Below are 16,612 nucleotides of genomic sequence, written 5' to 3'. Positions count from 1 at the left end.
TGAACCGCTTCTGTCTTTTCCTCCTTCCACTGCCCGGCTTTCTTCCCCTCCCCCACATTGCCGACTAAGTTCTCGCGTTTCGGACGGAGTCGCCTTGTTGTTGCCGCGGAGATTTCTGCTGCTGCTGCTGCTGCTGCTGCTGCCACTGTCGCCGCCGCCACCACTGGGCTCATTTGCCCCGACCCCTTCCTGCCGCCCTGCCCCCAGCCCCACACAAGGTAACGAAGCCGGCGAGGGAGAGAGCAGGGCCTCGCCGGGCCTCGGCCTCTCCCTGGTTGAAGCGGAGGCCTGAGGCCGAGGAGCGGGCCGCGTTGGAGAGGCCTGGGCGCCGGCAAGAGTCTTAGGGGCCCGGCCTCCTCTGCCACCCAGAGTTGGGCCCTGAGCGGCCCCGGACGGGGCTGGGACCTCCGTGCGGTGGCGACGACCGGGGCTAACCCAGGAAACCGGTCGGGTGGGGTAGGGATGGCGAGGCCTCTTGAGGAAGCCCTCAGCAGTCCCCTGCGGAGCGCGTTTGGGGGTGTGAGGCTCCGGCACTGCTGGGGTCCTCTCCGTTTGTGTTTTCCGTTTCCCTGGAGCTTGTGTTTGAATTTCGAGGTCTGAAATAATCGACCAGTTGTGGCGGGCTTTGAGGTGTTGGGTGCCTGGCTTGCTCTAGCTTTGGAGCCCTTTCAAATTCCAGGCTGTGGTTGGACGGGAATTGTAAGACAGAGAAGGGTCCTCGGAAACCCCGCGTGTTTGCTTTATAAATCGAGAAAGGATTCTTGTATCTTATTTTCCGGAGGAGAATGAGCCAGATTGGGTGAAAGGCACGCTCCTTACAATGCCTAAATGGGATGGGGTTTGTGCCGTTTTCTTTAATGAAGACGCTGCATCGGCAATATTTAAGTGGCCGGGTGAAACATTTTTGCTCTGGAGAAGAGGTTCTGAACACGCTTACTGATTAATAGCTCACGTAGAGAGTATTATTTATGTAGTTAATCCAAAAGCCATTTATATTTTGTTTTGGAAGTATTCTTTAGTGCTTAAAAGTAGTTTTTTTCTTAATTCTCGACTCTTCCAACAGATTAGTGCCCCCCCCCCCGGCTGGCGAAGATGTAACAACCCTGTTAATTGAGCCAAATACAGTCTCTTCCCTGTTACAGGAGTTTAAAGAAAATTAGAAATTATCCTTTTTCCTTTTGTCTTAGCTCTTGTCCGATAAATTCCACACAGAAACAAAACAAGTTTATAATCTGCGGAATCCATTCCCTTGAAGCTTGTATTTGACGCACAGCTTTTCTCAGAACTAAGAGTAAAGGTAATGGTATTAAATTAAGCTGCAGCAATGAATTATATTAAGGAGTTGGGAGCAAAACTGGTAAGGATTAAGTCAGGCAGACAGGGAAATTATTTTTTATGGTGTTTTGGGTTCAGTTTTCATGGTCTTACCTTTTTTATTTTCCCCAGATGTCAGAGGATCTAGCAAAGCAGCTGGCAAGCTACAAAGCTCAACTCCAGCAAGTTGAAGCTGCATTGTCTGGAAATGGAGAAAATGAAGATTTGCTAAAATTAAAGAAAGATTTACAAGTAAGTATAAGAGGACACTAATAGTTACATTGCTTAGAAAAAGTATTTCTTTGGTTTTCAAATGATTTATTGCTTAGGATCCAAAGCACCATTTGGAGGGGAGTGTTTCTTCCACTATCCTCTCTTGTGTGTACATGTGTATATGCACATGTACATGGCTCACAGAGATAGGGTTGCTTCCTCAGTTGTATGCATCAAAATGAGTAAAGCATTGTTCTTATGTAAATCTTGTCTCCATATAATTTTTAAAAATAAGAGTTGAATTTAGAAGTCTCTGTCAAACCTTCTAGAGAATAGGTACATACAACTTTACAGTGCAAAGTGCCTTTATTTTTAAAGATCTGGCAAAGGAAATTTAGTTTGAGAGGTAACCAAAAGGAGAAAAATACATGGAATTTAAAAAGTTAACTATGCTGGTATTTAAAAAAAACAAATGTGGAAGCATTTTATAAGTGATGAAAACAATGAGAAAAATACAACCTGATTAAGATTCTTTTTAATGTCACAAGATTCTTTGAAAATGAGTGTGTGTGTGTGTGTTTCAAAGCTAGCAGGTAAACACCTTGTATTGAAAAACACATTATAAAGATATATAAAGGGATACTTGTTTTTTGCATAAGTGTTACATAATGTTTGAATTTAAGGCTAGATTTTACATTGTAGTTCTTGACACTTGTTGAAGTTAAATTGAATGGATGTGGAAAGGAGATCTTAATTTGTTTTGTCATGGGAAAGTTCAGTAGGTATGAAACTTGCCTTTTTAAAACCTGCACTGGGGTTTCAAGACAAGCATAAAACCATTATAGTAAATATCTGTTGTTTTTCAGAACATGAGGTTGATTAATAAAAATACTGTATATATATACATATATATCACTTCATTTTAATAAATTTGAGAGCTTAAAATTTTGAGCCTGATTTTTTTGAAAGTTTTAAAAGGTGTTTTGATTTGATGGTCTTTCTTTACTGATTTAGTATAAAACTAGAATCATCTTTATCCTGTCTAAATCCTTTTCCTCCCTTTATCATCCTCTTGCCCATTAAAATTAATATTTTAGGGATATTAGAACTGTAAATAAATGAAACTTACTTGAAATGGGGTCCAGATACAAGGACTTTGAAAGAGTTTATCTGGGCATAATTAAAATTAGTTGAATATTTTCAGGTTCAAATTGTGGAATTAGGATAAACTTGCCTGAAGTTGCAATAGTATGTAATTTTTAAAAACACAGAATATGGGACCCCTCTTCAGTATGTAAAAGTCAGGCCAGTGAATTTGAGAGTGCTAGTCAATACTAAAAATTTGTTAGGGGAGCAATTTCTCCCACCCCCAGGCCAACTTTCTGTTTACCTCAAAGAGAGATTCTGGCATGCATCTTTTTTTACCAGCTTAAAAGCGGTCCTTTTTTTTCTTTGAAGAAAATAAAACATTGTTGGTATTATGTATATTGCTTCCTGGGCAGTTGGAAGAAGCTTATGTGTGGAACTGATAGAGGGGAAGTTGGGAGTGAAGGTTGAAACTCAACATTATTGTGAGGTTTTTTTTTTTTTAATATTTCTAGAATAAACTGTCAAGAGTCTAGGCAGAAATGCCTTACTATGTATGACATGATCTATAGTGGAACTATTGTAGGGAGAGAGACTGTTGTGGTAAGTATTGTAATAAGCACATAAATGGCTTACTTAGTGTTCAGTTAATAATGACCTGGGGGTCATTTATCTGTAAGTATCCTCTTTTCTATAACCATTTAGAACAGCATTGTCCAGTAGAACTTTGTGTCATGATGAAAGTGTTTTATATTTACTGTGTCGTACTGTAGCTACTAGGGACTACTGAATATTTGAAATATGGCTAGGGTAGCTGAAGAACTGAATTTTTAATTTTTTGTAAGTAGCCACTTGTGACTACTATATTGGATAGCACAGATTTAGAAGCTTAAGTTCTAAAACTTCAGATAGTAGTAATGCAGAATGTTTTTCCTGACCAATCTTGATCACGGTTTCTTTTCCTCTTTGTCATGAAAACAAATTTTTCATTTCGGTTTGCTAGATACAGGTCTATTTTGAACTGAAAATTACTCAAAGATAGAAGACATCATTGAAGATTAGATAAAGTTTTGAAAAGTGTTTGGGTGTCTGCTTCCACCTAGTAATTGTTGTCTCCATTGATTACAGTTATATCTTGTTTTATCATGGATTTTTAAAAAATATTTTTCCTTTTTATCTCTTCTCTGTTTCTGGGATATATACCTCATGCCTTTTATATTTGCTGAAAATTTGTTCAGACTAATGACTGAGTTTGTGGTCTCCTTTGTTTTGTGTTCCTTTAGTGGAATGTATTTACCCTGGTTATGAATTTGTTTGCCCTTTCATTTATGACAAAATGCTTTTCTGCATTTTTTTTCAGTGACTTCATTTTGCCAGTAAGGCTTCCATGTTTATCTTTTTTATGTACTGTCTTTCACATAAAGTTACTCAACAGGCAGCATATTAATCTACTGAAGTCCTAATTGCCTCTTTTCACTTAAAAAAGTGGGTATAGTAAGATCTAGGCTAGCTACCCAACTAGCTCCCCAGGCAGTCTGTGATAATCACAAAAATAGTCAATTTATTAGGCTGTTTTGCTGAATAAACTGGTTCTAAAGGAGGCAGGGGTCAAGTCACTTGTCTCATATATTACAGTGGCTCTCTGCATCCCCGAAACGCCTTCCTTCAGTAAGCAGAGTGCTTGAGTGCACCCTTTGACCTGCTGATATGTAGATCACAACATCTGATGCTTCCTGGAATTGCCGATTACTGTAACTGCTGCCCATCTGTCGATGAAGGAGCAGTTTCAGAACTCAGACTTGGGGGAGGAAAAGTAATTAATGGTATGTACCTTTAAGAACCCCCTCATACATAAAATAGTTTCTCTAATACTTTGGTCCGTATGCACATGTAAAGAAAACATTGAGAAGGGTCTTCATAGTTTGTTGGGAGGGGTATGTGAAACATGGCAAAATGAACGGACAACTAGGGATAAATGCTTTTGATTTTTTTTAAAGTGTCACTTCAGTGCTGGGCTCTGAAAATTGTAACATGCACAGCTTTTCAGGACCCTTTGTTAAAAATGTATTTTTTTATGAAAATAAAATGGTAAGATGCTCTATGCCAAGAGGTAGAGTTCTAAATCTGAGACCTACAAATATAGAAATCATGTTTGTGCTTTAGTTAAATGAAATTATTTAATGATAGGGATTATATTGGCTCTTGAGTCAGGCTTACTGGATTATATTCTTGGCCCTAATAGTGGTTGATTAAAAACAAGACTGGATAATTCTCTCCTTCTTTGTAATAGTACATGATCTATTTATGTGGAAGTTCTTTGCTTTATTTGCAAAGGATTGTCTAATTAAAAGGTATTTAAATGGCTCTTTGGCACCTAATAAAATCTCATTAAAGATACTACTCTACTGAATTTTTAACTCAAATCTGAGTTAGTCTAGTTTTTTAATTCACAAAACTGGCCTTTCTCCCAATGGCTTAATATTTCTTTTTTTTTTTTTCTTTGAAGGCTCAAATATTAGTTTTTCAGAAATAGCCATGAAGATCTAGAATCTTTAGGGGAAAGGTAATATATAATTTCTTGGCTACTGAACCAAAACTATTATAAAACTTCAACAGGAGCCATAAGAAACTCAGTATAAAGTTTAACTTTGCTAAGTTTTCTCCCAAAACACAGTGTGGTATTTTAAGGTATTTTATATGCAACTGTGGGGGCAGGTATGCAAGTTTTTAAAATAAATCAGATAAGGTGATGCATTACATAGGTCTTCATCAGAGTAAAAATATAGCAGATCGGTAGCACAATCTATCAGTTCGTTCGTACTATTAAGTTTTTTAACCATCCCTACCAAATACCCTTGAATGAAGCCAGTAAGTATCAACATGATAGAGAAAAAATACTTGCCACACAGGAAGGTATTGCCTGCCTGTGTGTTACATTTATTTTATTTTTTCCTTTTAAATGAAGCTGTGCTAATGTGCTTTTTAGAATATTTTATTATTATTATTTTTTAAGATTTTATTTATTTGTCACACAAGGAGATAGAGAACACAAGCAGTGGGGAGCGGCAGGCAGAGGGAGAGGGAGAAGCAGGCTCCCCGCCGAGCAGGGAGCCCGATGTGGGACTCAATCCCAGAACCCTGGAATCATGACCCGAGCCGAAGGCAGATGCTTAACCTACTGAGCCACCCAGGCGTCCCTGCTTTTTAGAATATTTTAAATCTAACTCGGTAATTTGCTTACCTGGATGGGCTAAGTTTTATAATAAATGAATAGGAAGACTACTGGCTTTTTATATGGGCCTATAGTATTTTAGTAGAAGTATGTATGAACAGGAACATTTTTATTACTAATAAGGCTGCTTCAAGAGGTTTGGGTTTTGTTTTGGTTTGTTTTTTTTTTGACAGGGGTGGAGAAGAACATGTTGGCTAGAGAGTTCATACTTCCGCCAAGTAATGCCCTGTAAAACAGTCCAGGTGCATGAAATATATGTAACAAGATGTGAGATAAAAGTGATCTTGAACCTAGTTTAGTCCTTCATAATTGACTATTTCTCATATTAGATCTATGTAGCTAAAATAGGCACTTAGGAATAATGCATGGTAAGGGCACCTTGCTGGCTCAGTCAGTAGAGCAGGTGACTCCTGATTTCAGAGCTGGGAGTTCAGGCCCCACATTGGGTGTAGAGCTTAGTTGAAAAAAGAAATCATGCATGGTATAAGCTCAAGTCTACCCTTTTTTGTTAGTATTTGAGGTTAATAAATTGAAAGGCAACTGTCTGGGTTTAAATCCCAGTTCCACCACTGTATAAAATACTGTATCTTAGTTTCTTTGTGAGGATAATCATAGTACCTACATCATAGTATTGTTATGAACTACAAATAAGTATGTGTAGTGTACTTAATAAATGGTATATGGTGTGAGAGCTATCATCATCAAAACCTGAAAACCTGTTGAAAGTAGGTGATAAGCGAATTATAAAAGTAATGTTATGGTTTTTGTTTTTTCTTTTTAGGAAGTTATAGAACTAACCAAAGACCTTCTGTCAACTCAGCCTTCAGAAACTCTTGCAAGTTCAGACAGTTTTGCTTCTACTCAGCCCACTCATTCATGGAAAGTAGGAGACAAGTGTATGGCAATCTGGAGTGAAGATGGACAGTAAGTGTAGAAAAAAACTCTAACTATAACATGAAATAATAAAATACAATGGTAAGAAGTTTTTATTCAGTTTGAACTACCCTATTTTAATCTTTCTATGTAGCCAATATGATTTGTAGAGCCAATTTGATTATTGGGAGGTTACCACTAATGCAGTTCGGTTTTTAGCTTTTTTTTTTTTTTTTTGATTTTATTTATTTATTTGACAGAGAGAGACACAGTGAGAGAGGGAACACAAGCAGGGGGAGTGGGAGAGGGAGAAGCAGGCTTCCTGCCGAGCAGGGAGCCCGATGTGGGGCTCGATCCCAGGACCCTGGGATCATGACCTGAGCCGAAGGCAGATGCTTAACCGACTGAGCCACCCAGGTAGCCCAGTTTTTAGCTTTAGATTACATTTTGGGGCAGTTGAAGGGCTTGGATCCTAGAAGAGAGAAAAATCAAAGCTGAGGAAAATGAATGGATAGCTTAAATAATCTTACATTTTTTCCTCAAATTGAAAATTGAGTGAATTGGTTGGCTATTTTAGACTTGGGTAAAACACATACACTGAAATTATTCCTATAAAAAATACCTTTTTGGGGCACCTGGGTGGCTCAGTTGTTAAGCGTCTGCCTTCGCCTCAGGTCATGATCCCAGGATCCTGGGATTGAGCCCCGCATCGGGCTCCCTGATCCACGGGAAGCCTGCTTCTCCCTCTCCCACTCTCCCTGCTTGTGTTCCCTCTCTCGCTGTGTGTGTCTCTGTCAAATAAATAAAATATTTAAAAAAAACCAAAAAAACCTTTTCTCAAAGATACTGACTAAAGCACATGTAATAGACATATAAGAGACTTTCCTGACAATATTTTGATTAGGACCCCTTTTTTGATAGTAGATGGCTAACTCCAACCACTCTTTTGTATTACCTTTACTAAAGAGCCAACTGATGACAGAAGTTCCATTTGAGACACATGTAATAGTTGAAGCACTGCAGTGTAAGTCTTATAGGCGGAGTACTAAACCTTTACTCACCTGCTTACAGTCATGATATCTTTACAGGTGTTATGAAGCGGAGATCGAGGAGATAGATGAAGAAAATGGCACTGCTGCAATTACCTTTGCTGGCTACGGCAATGCTGAAGTGACCCCACTGTTGAACCTCAAGCCTGTAGAAGAAGGAAGGAAGGCAAAGGAGGACAGTGGCAACAAACCCATGTCAAAGTAAGTGATTTTGACTTTAGTAGTTTAAGTGTAATTTTCCCCATTTCGGTAGTTGAGGTAGTCCACAGAATCCATGCAGGCTAGATTAAGGTAAAAAGGTTATAATACTCTCTACCATTATTTTGAAGATTAGCAGTATGGGGTCAACCTTGTCTGTATGTGTATGCCTAGGCCCACTTAGGTATTGAGTATATTTATGAGGATACTATGTACCTCTCACTAAGCCAGGTGTTGGGTTTCCACCACAGTGAAGACAACCAGCTTGGGCCTTGTCCTGATTGAGTTTATAGTCTAGAGAACAAAACACAAAATTAAAGGAGAACTTTAATAGTTAAGATAGAAATTTTGAAGGGATCATAATGGCTACTTTAAGGAACAAAGAAAAGATACCTAAACTGCACTTTAGTCATCAGGGCAAATGTCTTTGAGAAAATGACATCTGAACTGAGATGTGGGGGCGCCTGGGTGGCTCAGTCAGTTAAGCGACTGCCTTCCGCTCAGGTCATGATCCTCAGGGTCCTGGGATCGAGCCCCGAATTGGGCTCCCTGCTCAGTGGGAAGCCTGCTTCTCCTTCTCCCTCTGCTGTTTCCCCTGCTTGTGTGTGCGTGGACTCTCTCTCTCTCTCTCAAATAAACAAATCTTTTAAAAAAATTTTTTTAAACTGAGATTTGAAAAGGAGTTAGCCAGGTAATGAATGAACTTGAAGGTATGACCTTGGGCAAACTGCTTAACTTCTTTCCTTATTTGTAAAACACGGTTGATCGTATCTACATTGTAGGGTTGTAAGGATTAAATGTTAGCATTTATAAGCGTGTAGCACAGTTCTTGACATGTAGTAAGAGTTCAGTAAATGTTTTTAAAAACTTTTTAAAAACTTCTAAAAAAACAAGGTTGGAACATAGAGGTAACAGAAACAAATTCCTGTGGTAAAAATTTGGGACTTTTAAAGGTGGGTGGTTTGATAAGAGAGGAGGTTAGAGAGGTCAAGGCCAGATCACAGAGCTTGACCGCCACTGGTGGATTTCAAATAGAGGAGATATGTGATCACAGTTGAACTTCCAAATAATCACTAACAGCAGAGGGAAGGCAGCTACTGATGTGATCCAGGTGTGAGATAATGTGGCCTGAACCCAGGGAGCAGCGGTAGGAGAAGTGTATGGTTTGAATGGTATTTAAGAGGTAGAATTAACAATATTTTGGTTTAACTTACACATATTTGCCACAATTTTCTCTTTTTCGGATTTGTCACGAGTTTTTAAAACTTAAGTTGCTACATAAATATATTTGAATTTGGAAAAATTACATCACCTGAGTATCCCAATGAGAAAATCAGATTGTAGAACAATGTAACATCTCTTTTTTTTTTTAGTCTTTGACATCAGTGTAAAAAAGCTACACTTAGCTTCATAGTGGTGATTATATGATACAGAGGCATCTAGATCGTATTGCCTCTTTTTTAAAGACCTCTTTCTTCATCCTTTTGGTGAGAAAGTCAGTATGTTAACTGAGCAGAAATTATTGAGAAAGCTTTAGGCTCTGATCCTATATAGAGGAGTGTTTTTTGAAAGACTCCAACTTTTGTTTTTAAGAATTTTAAGCTGTGATCTCCTTGTATGCTGCTGTGCTCTTCCTGTCTAGGTGAAATAGTTTTATCTGCATTGCATCTCTTTTCTAAATGCAGCACATTAACCTTGCTAACTGTCCGTTTAGAAATGGATAAAGGGGGGCGCCTGGGTGGCTCAGTTGGTTAAGCGACTGCCTTCGGCTCAGGTCATGATCCTGGAGTCCCAGGATCGAGTCCCGCATCGGGCTCCCTGCTCGACAGGGAGTCTGCTTCTCCCTCTGACCTTCCTCCCTCTCATGCTGTCTCTCATTCTCTCTGTCTCAAATAAATAAAATCTTTAAAAAAAAAAAAATGGATGAAAGGTTTAGATAGCTATTAATGTTAAAACTCATTTCTAAAATGCACCTGGCAAAAGCAATGTAAACATCAAAAAGTCATAGTTTAAATACTTGATTTGAGGAGTGCCTGGGTGGCTCAGTTGAGCAACTGAGTCTTGATTTCGGCTCAGGTCATGATCTTAGGGTCCTGGGATCAAGCCCCACGTCAGACTCTGTGCACTTAGCACAGAGTTTGCTTCTCCCTCTGCTCCCCCCCTCCACTTGCACACACTCGCTTGCTCTCTGTAAAATAAAATCTTAAAAAAAATGTATTTGATTTGAATAGGTAACAGATTACAGATATGGTTTGAAAGCTTCCAGGGATGCTGTGTATTTCAAATAACATTTCTTAGTACTGGGTGATTGGCATTGTTGGTGTTAGTGCTTCTATTCATGTAATGTGTAAGTTTATTACAGATATTTTTGGGGTTTTTTTGTTTTTTTTGTACTGCTAAATATCTCTAAGGAAATCATCTATTAAATCTTAAGAGTTGACATTTAGCTGTTCTATCCACACAGAAAAGAAATGATTGCCCAACAGCGTGAATATAAAAAGAAGAAAGCTTTGAAAAAAGCCCAGAGAATAAAAGAACTTGAGCAGGAAAGAGAGGACCAGAAGGTTAAATGGCAACAGTTCAACAACAGAGCCTATTCTAAAAACAAAAAAGGCCAGGTTAGTAAATCCTTTCATTGTACTTCGTAAATTTGAAAAGTGTAATTGTCATTAAAATAACCTTAAAATGCAAAAGGGAGGTACATAGGTACATAGGTTTAAAAAAATACATAACTGGATCTTGAATTCAGAATCCTCTTTAATCTTCCGTTTGGCTTATTGTAAAATATCTCCATTAGCCACTGTCTCTCTGCAATAGAAGCACTATGAATGAGAGAGTTTATATCATAAATTACAAAAAATATAGATTGTTTACCCTTCTGTAAACTAAAATTTGAAAAACCATTTGGTACCTTACATACCACTTGGAGTGTGATGAACCCTACCTGCTTTGTTAACATGTTTTATATGCTGGGCATCCACTGGTAGATTTTATTTAAAAGAGAGCTCCAGTTCCCTTGATGTGTACTGTACTTACGTGTATTTTGGAAATGTTTTCCCCATAAAACTAATCAGAATGGTTTCTCTTTCATTTCCACTAGGTAAAAAGGAGTATTTTTGCTTCACCTGAGAGTGTAACCGGAAAAGTTGGAGTAGGAACTTGTGGAATTGCTGATAAACCTATGACACAGTATCAAGATACCTCTAAATACAATGTCAGGCATTTGATGCCTCAATAATCAGAAAAACTGTTGGATTTCATCTCTGCAGGGCTTTACATTTACCTTTTTATCCTTATATTTTTCTAAAGGTAAATTATTTGTTAGATGAGTAAGGAGGATACCATTGTCGTCCTTGTTTGACTTCAATAGAATGAAACTTGAAGAAATTGCATTTGATAACTGCTATTCATTTAACTTTTTGTTACTACTACCACAGATTTCCTCAAAGTTTGTTGAATAAAGCAACTTTTCTAGATAGATGCTGCATAAATACAGCACTAGATGAATTGTTGATCTTCCTGATATCAGGCCCTTACTTAATGGATGGTGTGTACTTTTTGTAAAGTCCTAACTTGGAATTTTCAGATGCTTTGAACTTGCCACATATTGTAGCAATTCACTGGAACATCAAGGCAAAATACCAACCTGCTAAAGAGATCTTTTTTTTTTTTTTTTCCAACTTAAACCCATAGCTGTTGCTAATTAAGCCTAAAAATAGGTTAATTTGATTAATGTAAAATGACAAACTTTGTTTTGAGGGTTTTCCTTCAATAATTTGTTTCTTAAGCCTTTTAGGCTATCTCTAAAATTGATCCAGCTCTTAAAATTTTTTCATTTTTAATTGTGTATAAGAACCATGTTTAGGACCAGCTTCCTTTTTTAAGGGTTTTTTTTTTTTTTTTTGTTTTTTCTTTTTTTTTTTTTTAACATTTGCTCTTTTCCTGTGTTGATTTTTCCCTTATGGTAGTGGTACCATTTTTGGATGTGTAATGTTTATATAAGAAAACAAAAAGCTGATGTATAGCCCTGTATACAGTGTAGATACTATTTTTGTAAAACAAAAAAATCCCCAAGGCTAAATTAATGAACAAGAGTACTGAATGTTTCATCATTAAAAATTTATTGTATTTCTTGTGCATTAATCTGACCATAATTTCCCTGTATATTATGTTCATGTAGCTGAGTTTGTAATTTTTGTTAACTAGATCAAGTTGTCAGCATTTGTTGGTATAAGTGAACATCACAGTTATCCTGAGTTGAGTTTAAGCCAAATATATGCATAGTAAAGTGTCTTTCTATTAATGGAAGATGGTGATTTTTAGGGTATGTGTTAATTTCAGTTTTTGTATGTTTAACTTTTATTAAATAAAGTGTTTTTAAAATCTCCAGGGTGTGTTACCAGAAGGGTGGTGAAGTCCTAGCTGGCAGCACTGATAGAGTGATTAAGCTTCAGTCTTCTTGCTTGCATTCATCATTTCCACAGAAGAGAATATTGAGTATGTGATAAAGGTTTCAATAAATTCTTATGTACTTCTTCCATTAGACATAAGAAATTGGATCCTAAAGGACAAACTATTTTTATCTTAAGGGCTTGTGCTGTGTATAGAGGTGTTTGTACATTTTTGGTAAAAGGAGAAAATAAAAATTTTAATGACTTAAATATTAGGACAGTGACGAGAACTAGAATTCTTTATCTTGCCCCTTCACCTCTCTCCCAACCCAGGAGGATCAGTTTTCCTTCCTATAATTTATGGCCACAGGGTAGAACATGTAGGACAGAATGAAAGGTGAAGTCTTTTTTAAATACGAGGCACAAATTACAGCAGAATAGGACTACTTAGCCTGAAGAACTCCTAAAAAATATACTGTTCTTGTTACCAGTATAATAAATCTGTTAAGAATTAATAATGGTATCTTTGAAGGGTTGCAAGGGAACCCTTTAAATTCAAAAGCACTTGGAAAGAAATTTGGTACAATGGTGTGACCACACAGAATGGGTTTTGGTGAGATTACCTTGGTATGTTTGTTGGAGTAGTAATTTAGCTGTTACTTGTATAGGCAAGACTCTTAATGTTGAAACTTGTATCTCCTTTGACCCAAGGGCTTCCTTTCTGCACATTAATTTTACTGGAGGGGCTTTGCAGGAGAGAGAAAAGGAATAAAGGTGACCATACTATATAAAACATTAAAAAATATGAGATCAGGAGTCCCTGTGTCAAAAGACCTAGATGTGGCGCTTTGAAAAGTCCTAGTGTCAAGATAATGATCATATGTCTGGACTAAACTAAAAGGATCCCCCGGGGGGATGGAGCACCTATCTCCTAGTGTGATGCTTTCATGAGAAGCATGATAACCAGTGATATTTTACAAGTGAAGGTGGCTAAGTTCAATACTCTAAAACCAAATATGACTTTGTTATATATATAACACTGTTATAAAATTTAATGTAGTTTCCCCGTCAAGAAGGGAGTCTTGAAGCCCTGAAACTCAGAATGAGTTCATGATGTGAGTCATGTACAGCCCCCAGGTAGCTGTGGTTGCATGGATCTTCTCAAAATTTGACATTTGACTTTGTTACTGATCATTTCAAGGGAAGAACAGTCCTGATACCCCCCAAATAATTACATTTTAGTATCACAGACAATAAATGCTTTTTTAATTAACATGTAGAAAGGCCATACTGGAAGAGCCGAGGACTCAGGAGCCAGACTGCTTTAGAATCCTGGCCCCTCATTTTTACCTGTGTGTGTAACTTGTCTTAGCTTTCTGAGCTGTAGAATGAAAATACCAGTTTCGTTAGGTTGTAAGGATGAGTGAGTTAATATGTGTAAATTGCTTACAGTACCTGACATGGTAAACACTGTAGAAGTGTTTGCTATTTACTGTGGCAAGTGGTAATGGTGACTATCTTTTTTCCCTAACCTTATCAATGACAATTCACGTTAACAATGCCCATTGCTTATAATTTGAAGCCTCTAATTATAAATGTATTACTGAACTGCTGTCAAATTACCAAAGTTATATATTAAGTACATGCCAGTAGAAGTTAAAATTTTTATATTAGAATATTTTAGGGCACGTCTCTGATGGGAAGGGAGTACAGATTATAATAAAGTTACCCTAATGCTTGCTTAAAATTAAAAGCGGGATTTCTGGATCTGGGTCCTATTCCAGACCTATTTAGGCCAAAGTATGTCTGTTTTTGACAAACACCACAGGTGATTCTGATGTGCATCCCTGGCCTAGAACCATGTTTTACATTAAATGTAAAAACACTTTGGGGCTCCTGGGTGGCTCAGTTGGTTAAGCGACTGCCTTCGGCTCAGGTCATGATCCTGGAGTCCCGGAATCGAGTCCCACATCGGGCTCCCTGCTCAGCAGGGGGTCTGCTTCTCCCTCTGACCCTCTTCCCTCTCGTGCTTTCTGTCTCTCATTCTCTCTCAAATAAATAAAAAATCTTTAAAAAAACAAAACAAAAAAAACACTTTGATTTTTGAAATGAAGGAAAAATTACTAATGGGCAATTTCCTTAGCCCAATTATTAAGATTAAGCATCAGACCAAAATGAAATGCATCTGTCATAACTCATTATTTTAATATGCTTGGTCACAGTATATGTGTATGTGGGTGTTTTCCATTACAATGCAGTTTTAATGCTGAGTATATCTGCCTTTAAAATAACAAGGGAAGAGGCGCCTGGATGGCTCAGTGGGTTAAGCGTTCGACTCTTGATTGTGGCTCAGGTCATGATCTCAGGGTGGTGAGATGGAGCCTTGTGTGGGGCTCCACACTCAGCTCGAGTCTGCTTGAGATTCTCTTTCCCTTTCCTTCTGCCCCTCCCCTCTTCCCCCCACTCCCGTGCATGTGCTCGTTCTCTCTCAAATGTTAAGAAAAAAATAGCAAGAGAAAACCATCTGGTAACAAATGAAAATCATAGTTTTATAAATTGTGTCTGTAGTTGTAATTATAAAAGGTGAAAAATGTCACTTGTGCAAATTTAGCCAAAAAATATTTTTGGAGTTTTGATTTGACTTTTTGCCTCAACTTGGACATTGACTGAAAGATGAAAGAAGAAAAAAAAAATCTTAAAACCAGTAAGGTTTTATATTTGTTAAAATCTTTAGAGTTCAGTAAGTATCTGCTGGGGCGCCTGGGTGGCTCAGTTGGTTAAGCAACTGCCTTCGGCTCAGGTCATGATCCCAGGGTCATGGGATCGAGTCCCACATCGGGCTCCCAGCTCAGCGGGGAGCCTGCCTCTCCCTCTGACCCTCTCCTCTCTCATGCTGTTTCTCTCTCGCTCGCTCTCCAATAAATAAATAAATAAAATCTTTAAAAAAAAAAAATCTGCTGAATTGTATTATTTGTATTATACTATGAAGCAACCGGTTAGTATAAATGGTAATTTACCTGTTCAACAGTAAATGTAAACATTCTTTATATCTATGGTTTTAGAGCTGCAAGTTAAACTGAATTTTTACTACAGTGGAGAGGAAGAACATAGCAGGCAATAGAACAGGTAATACCATAGCTTAAACAAACAATACAAGTAATTGAATCCCCTTATACTATGATTTTTTATGTATAGATATGTTTTTAAATACCTTAAAATGGGCAGAGACTAATATTGGCATTCTGAGAATTTGTCTTGGCCCAGCCAACAGAAAGTAAAATTTAAGATGAAGGTGTTAAGAGTTCTGTGAGGTTCTTTGATTGCCTTTTTTGCCTTTCAGCTTAAGTATATATAAAGGTGGTTCTTTTGTGGCCTTGAGTGGGGTAAAGCAGATCTGAGAATACTATTGGGTTTGTGGTAGTTGACAGCTGGACTAGCTAAAAATACCAAATTTTGGAGAGCGTCATCTTTCAGTTCCCAGGAAATAAAAACGGACATTTTACTTACTACACCAGGCACTTCACCAATTCACTTTTATGAAACCAGTACAGATTTAAGTTACTGAAATTATTAAAACTGTAATTTGTTTTCCCGGTTACTTTCTTAAGATCACAGCTAAAGGAGCCTCAGTTACATGCATTAAGAGAAAAGGTTGTTTTTTGTTTGAAGAGCTGCTTTCTCAACTTGAGGCCCAAAGTCATGTTTATTAAAATCATGCTGGCTCATGATTTTGCCTTTCTTGGTGAAAACTGATGTGCTTTTGTGTTTTCCCCTTTCAAGCCCTGTACTCACTTTAGCAAGATGCAGTGCATTTCTGACCAGAGAAGGTCAGAAATGCACTTCAGCCTTGGAAGACACTTGACTCTATATCCTGGGAAAACTAGAGTTGAAGCCTGAGACCTGCAGCTAGGGTAGTTTTTAATAGATGATAATTGTCCAATTGTTCATTGCTCAGAAGTATGCAGGAAGGAGTAAGTATCCCTTTGGTTCTTTCACCAGGTTTTTCCCTCCAAAAGCACGGTCAGGTTTAGTTGACATAGCTTCCAGAGTGTGATAAAGCTGCTAGTTTAGGAGCAACTAGCTTCTTAAATTTGTATTTTTAATACGCATTTTAGAGCTATCTTATGGCTTTTATGTCTCTACAATGCTGTTTTTTTGCCCTGATGTGAAAATCTGAGATAAATAGCCCAGTTACTGCCCTACCAATAAAGACTTCAAGCATTCCTCCATAACAAAGAACTAAGAGCTTGAGGAAA

The 16,612-nt window shown here is 37.8% G+C and overlaps 1 protein-coding gene across 2 annotated transcripts; it reads left to right on the top strand.

The window, feature by feature from the left end:
* On the top strand, window positions 1-12,350 carry SMNDC1 (survival motor neuron domain containing 1). Of its 2 annotated transcripts, none has more exons than XM_021699702.2 (6): window positions 1-218; window positions 1,447-1,566; window positions 6,627-6,769; window positions 7,807-7,968; window positions 10,430-10,583; window positions 11,066-12,350. In XM_021699702.2, exons 2-6 carry the CDS (start codon window positions 1,447-1,449, stop codon window positions 11,201-11,203), a joined length of 717 nt encoding a protein of 238 aa, XP_021555377.1. In that variant the 5' UTR covers window positions 1-218; the 3' UTR covers window positions 11,204-12,350. The 2 variants fall into 2 exon arrangements, with proteins under 2 accessions (XP_021555377.1, XP_044772535.1); XM_044916600.1 differs by lacking the exon at window positions 1-218 and adding an exon at window positions 4,249-4,436 and having other exon boundaries at window positions 1,533-1,566.
* Window positions 12,351-16,612: the final 4,262 nt, after the last annotated feature.

Source organism: Neomonachus schauinslandi, chromosome 6, assembly GCF_002201575.2.
Source record: "Neomonachus schauinslandi chromosome 6, ASM220157v2, whole genome shotgun sequence".
NCBI classification, from domain to species: domain Eukaryota; kingdom Metazoa; phylum Chordata; class Mammalia; order Carnivora; family Phocidae; genus Neomonachus; species Neomonachus schauinslandi.
This window is presented reverse-complemented; position numbering and strand designations above follow the sequence as displayed.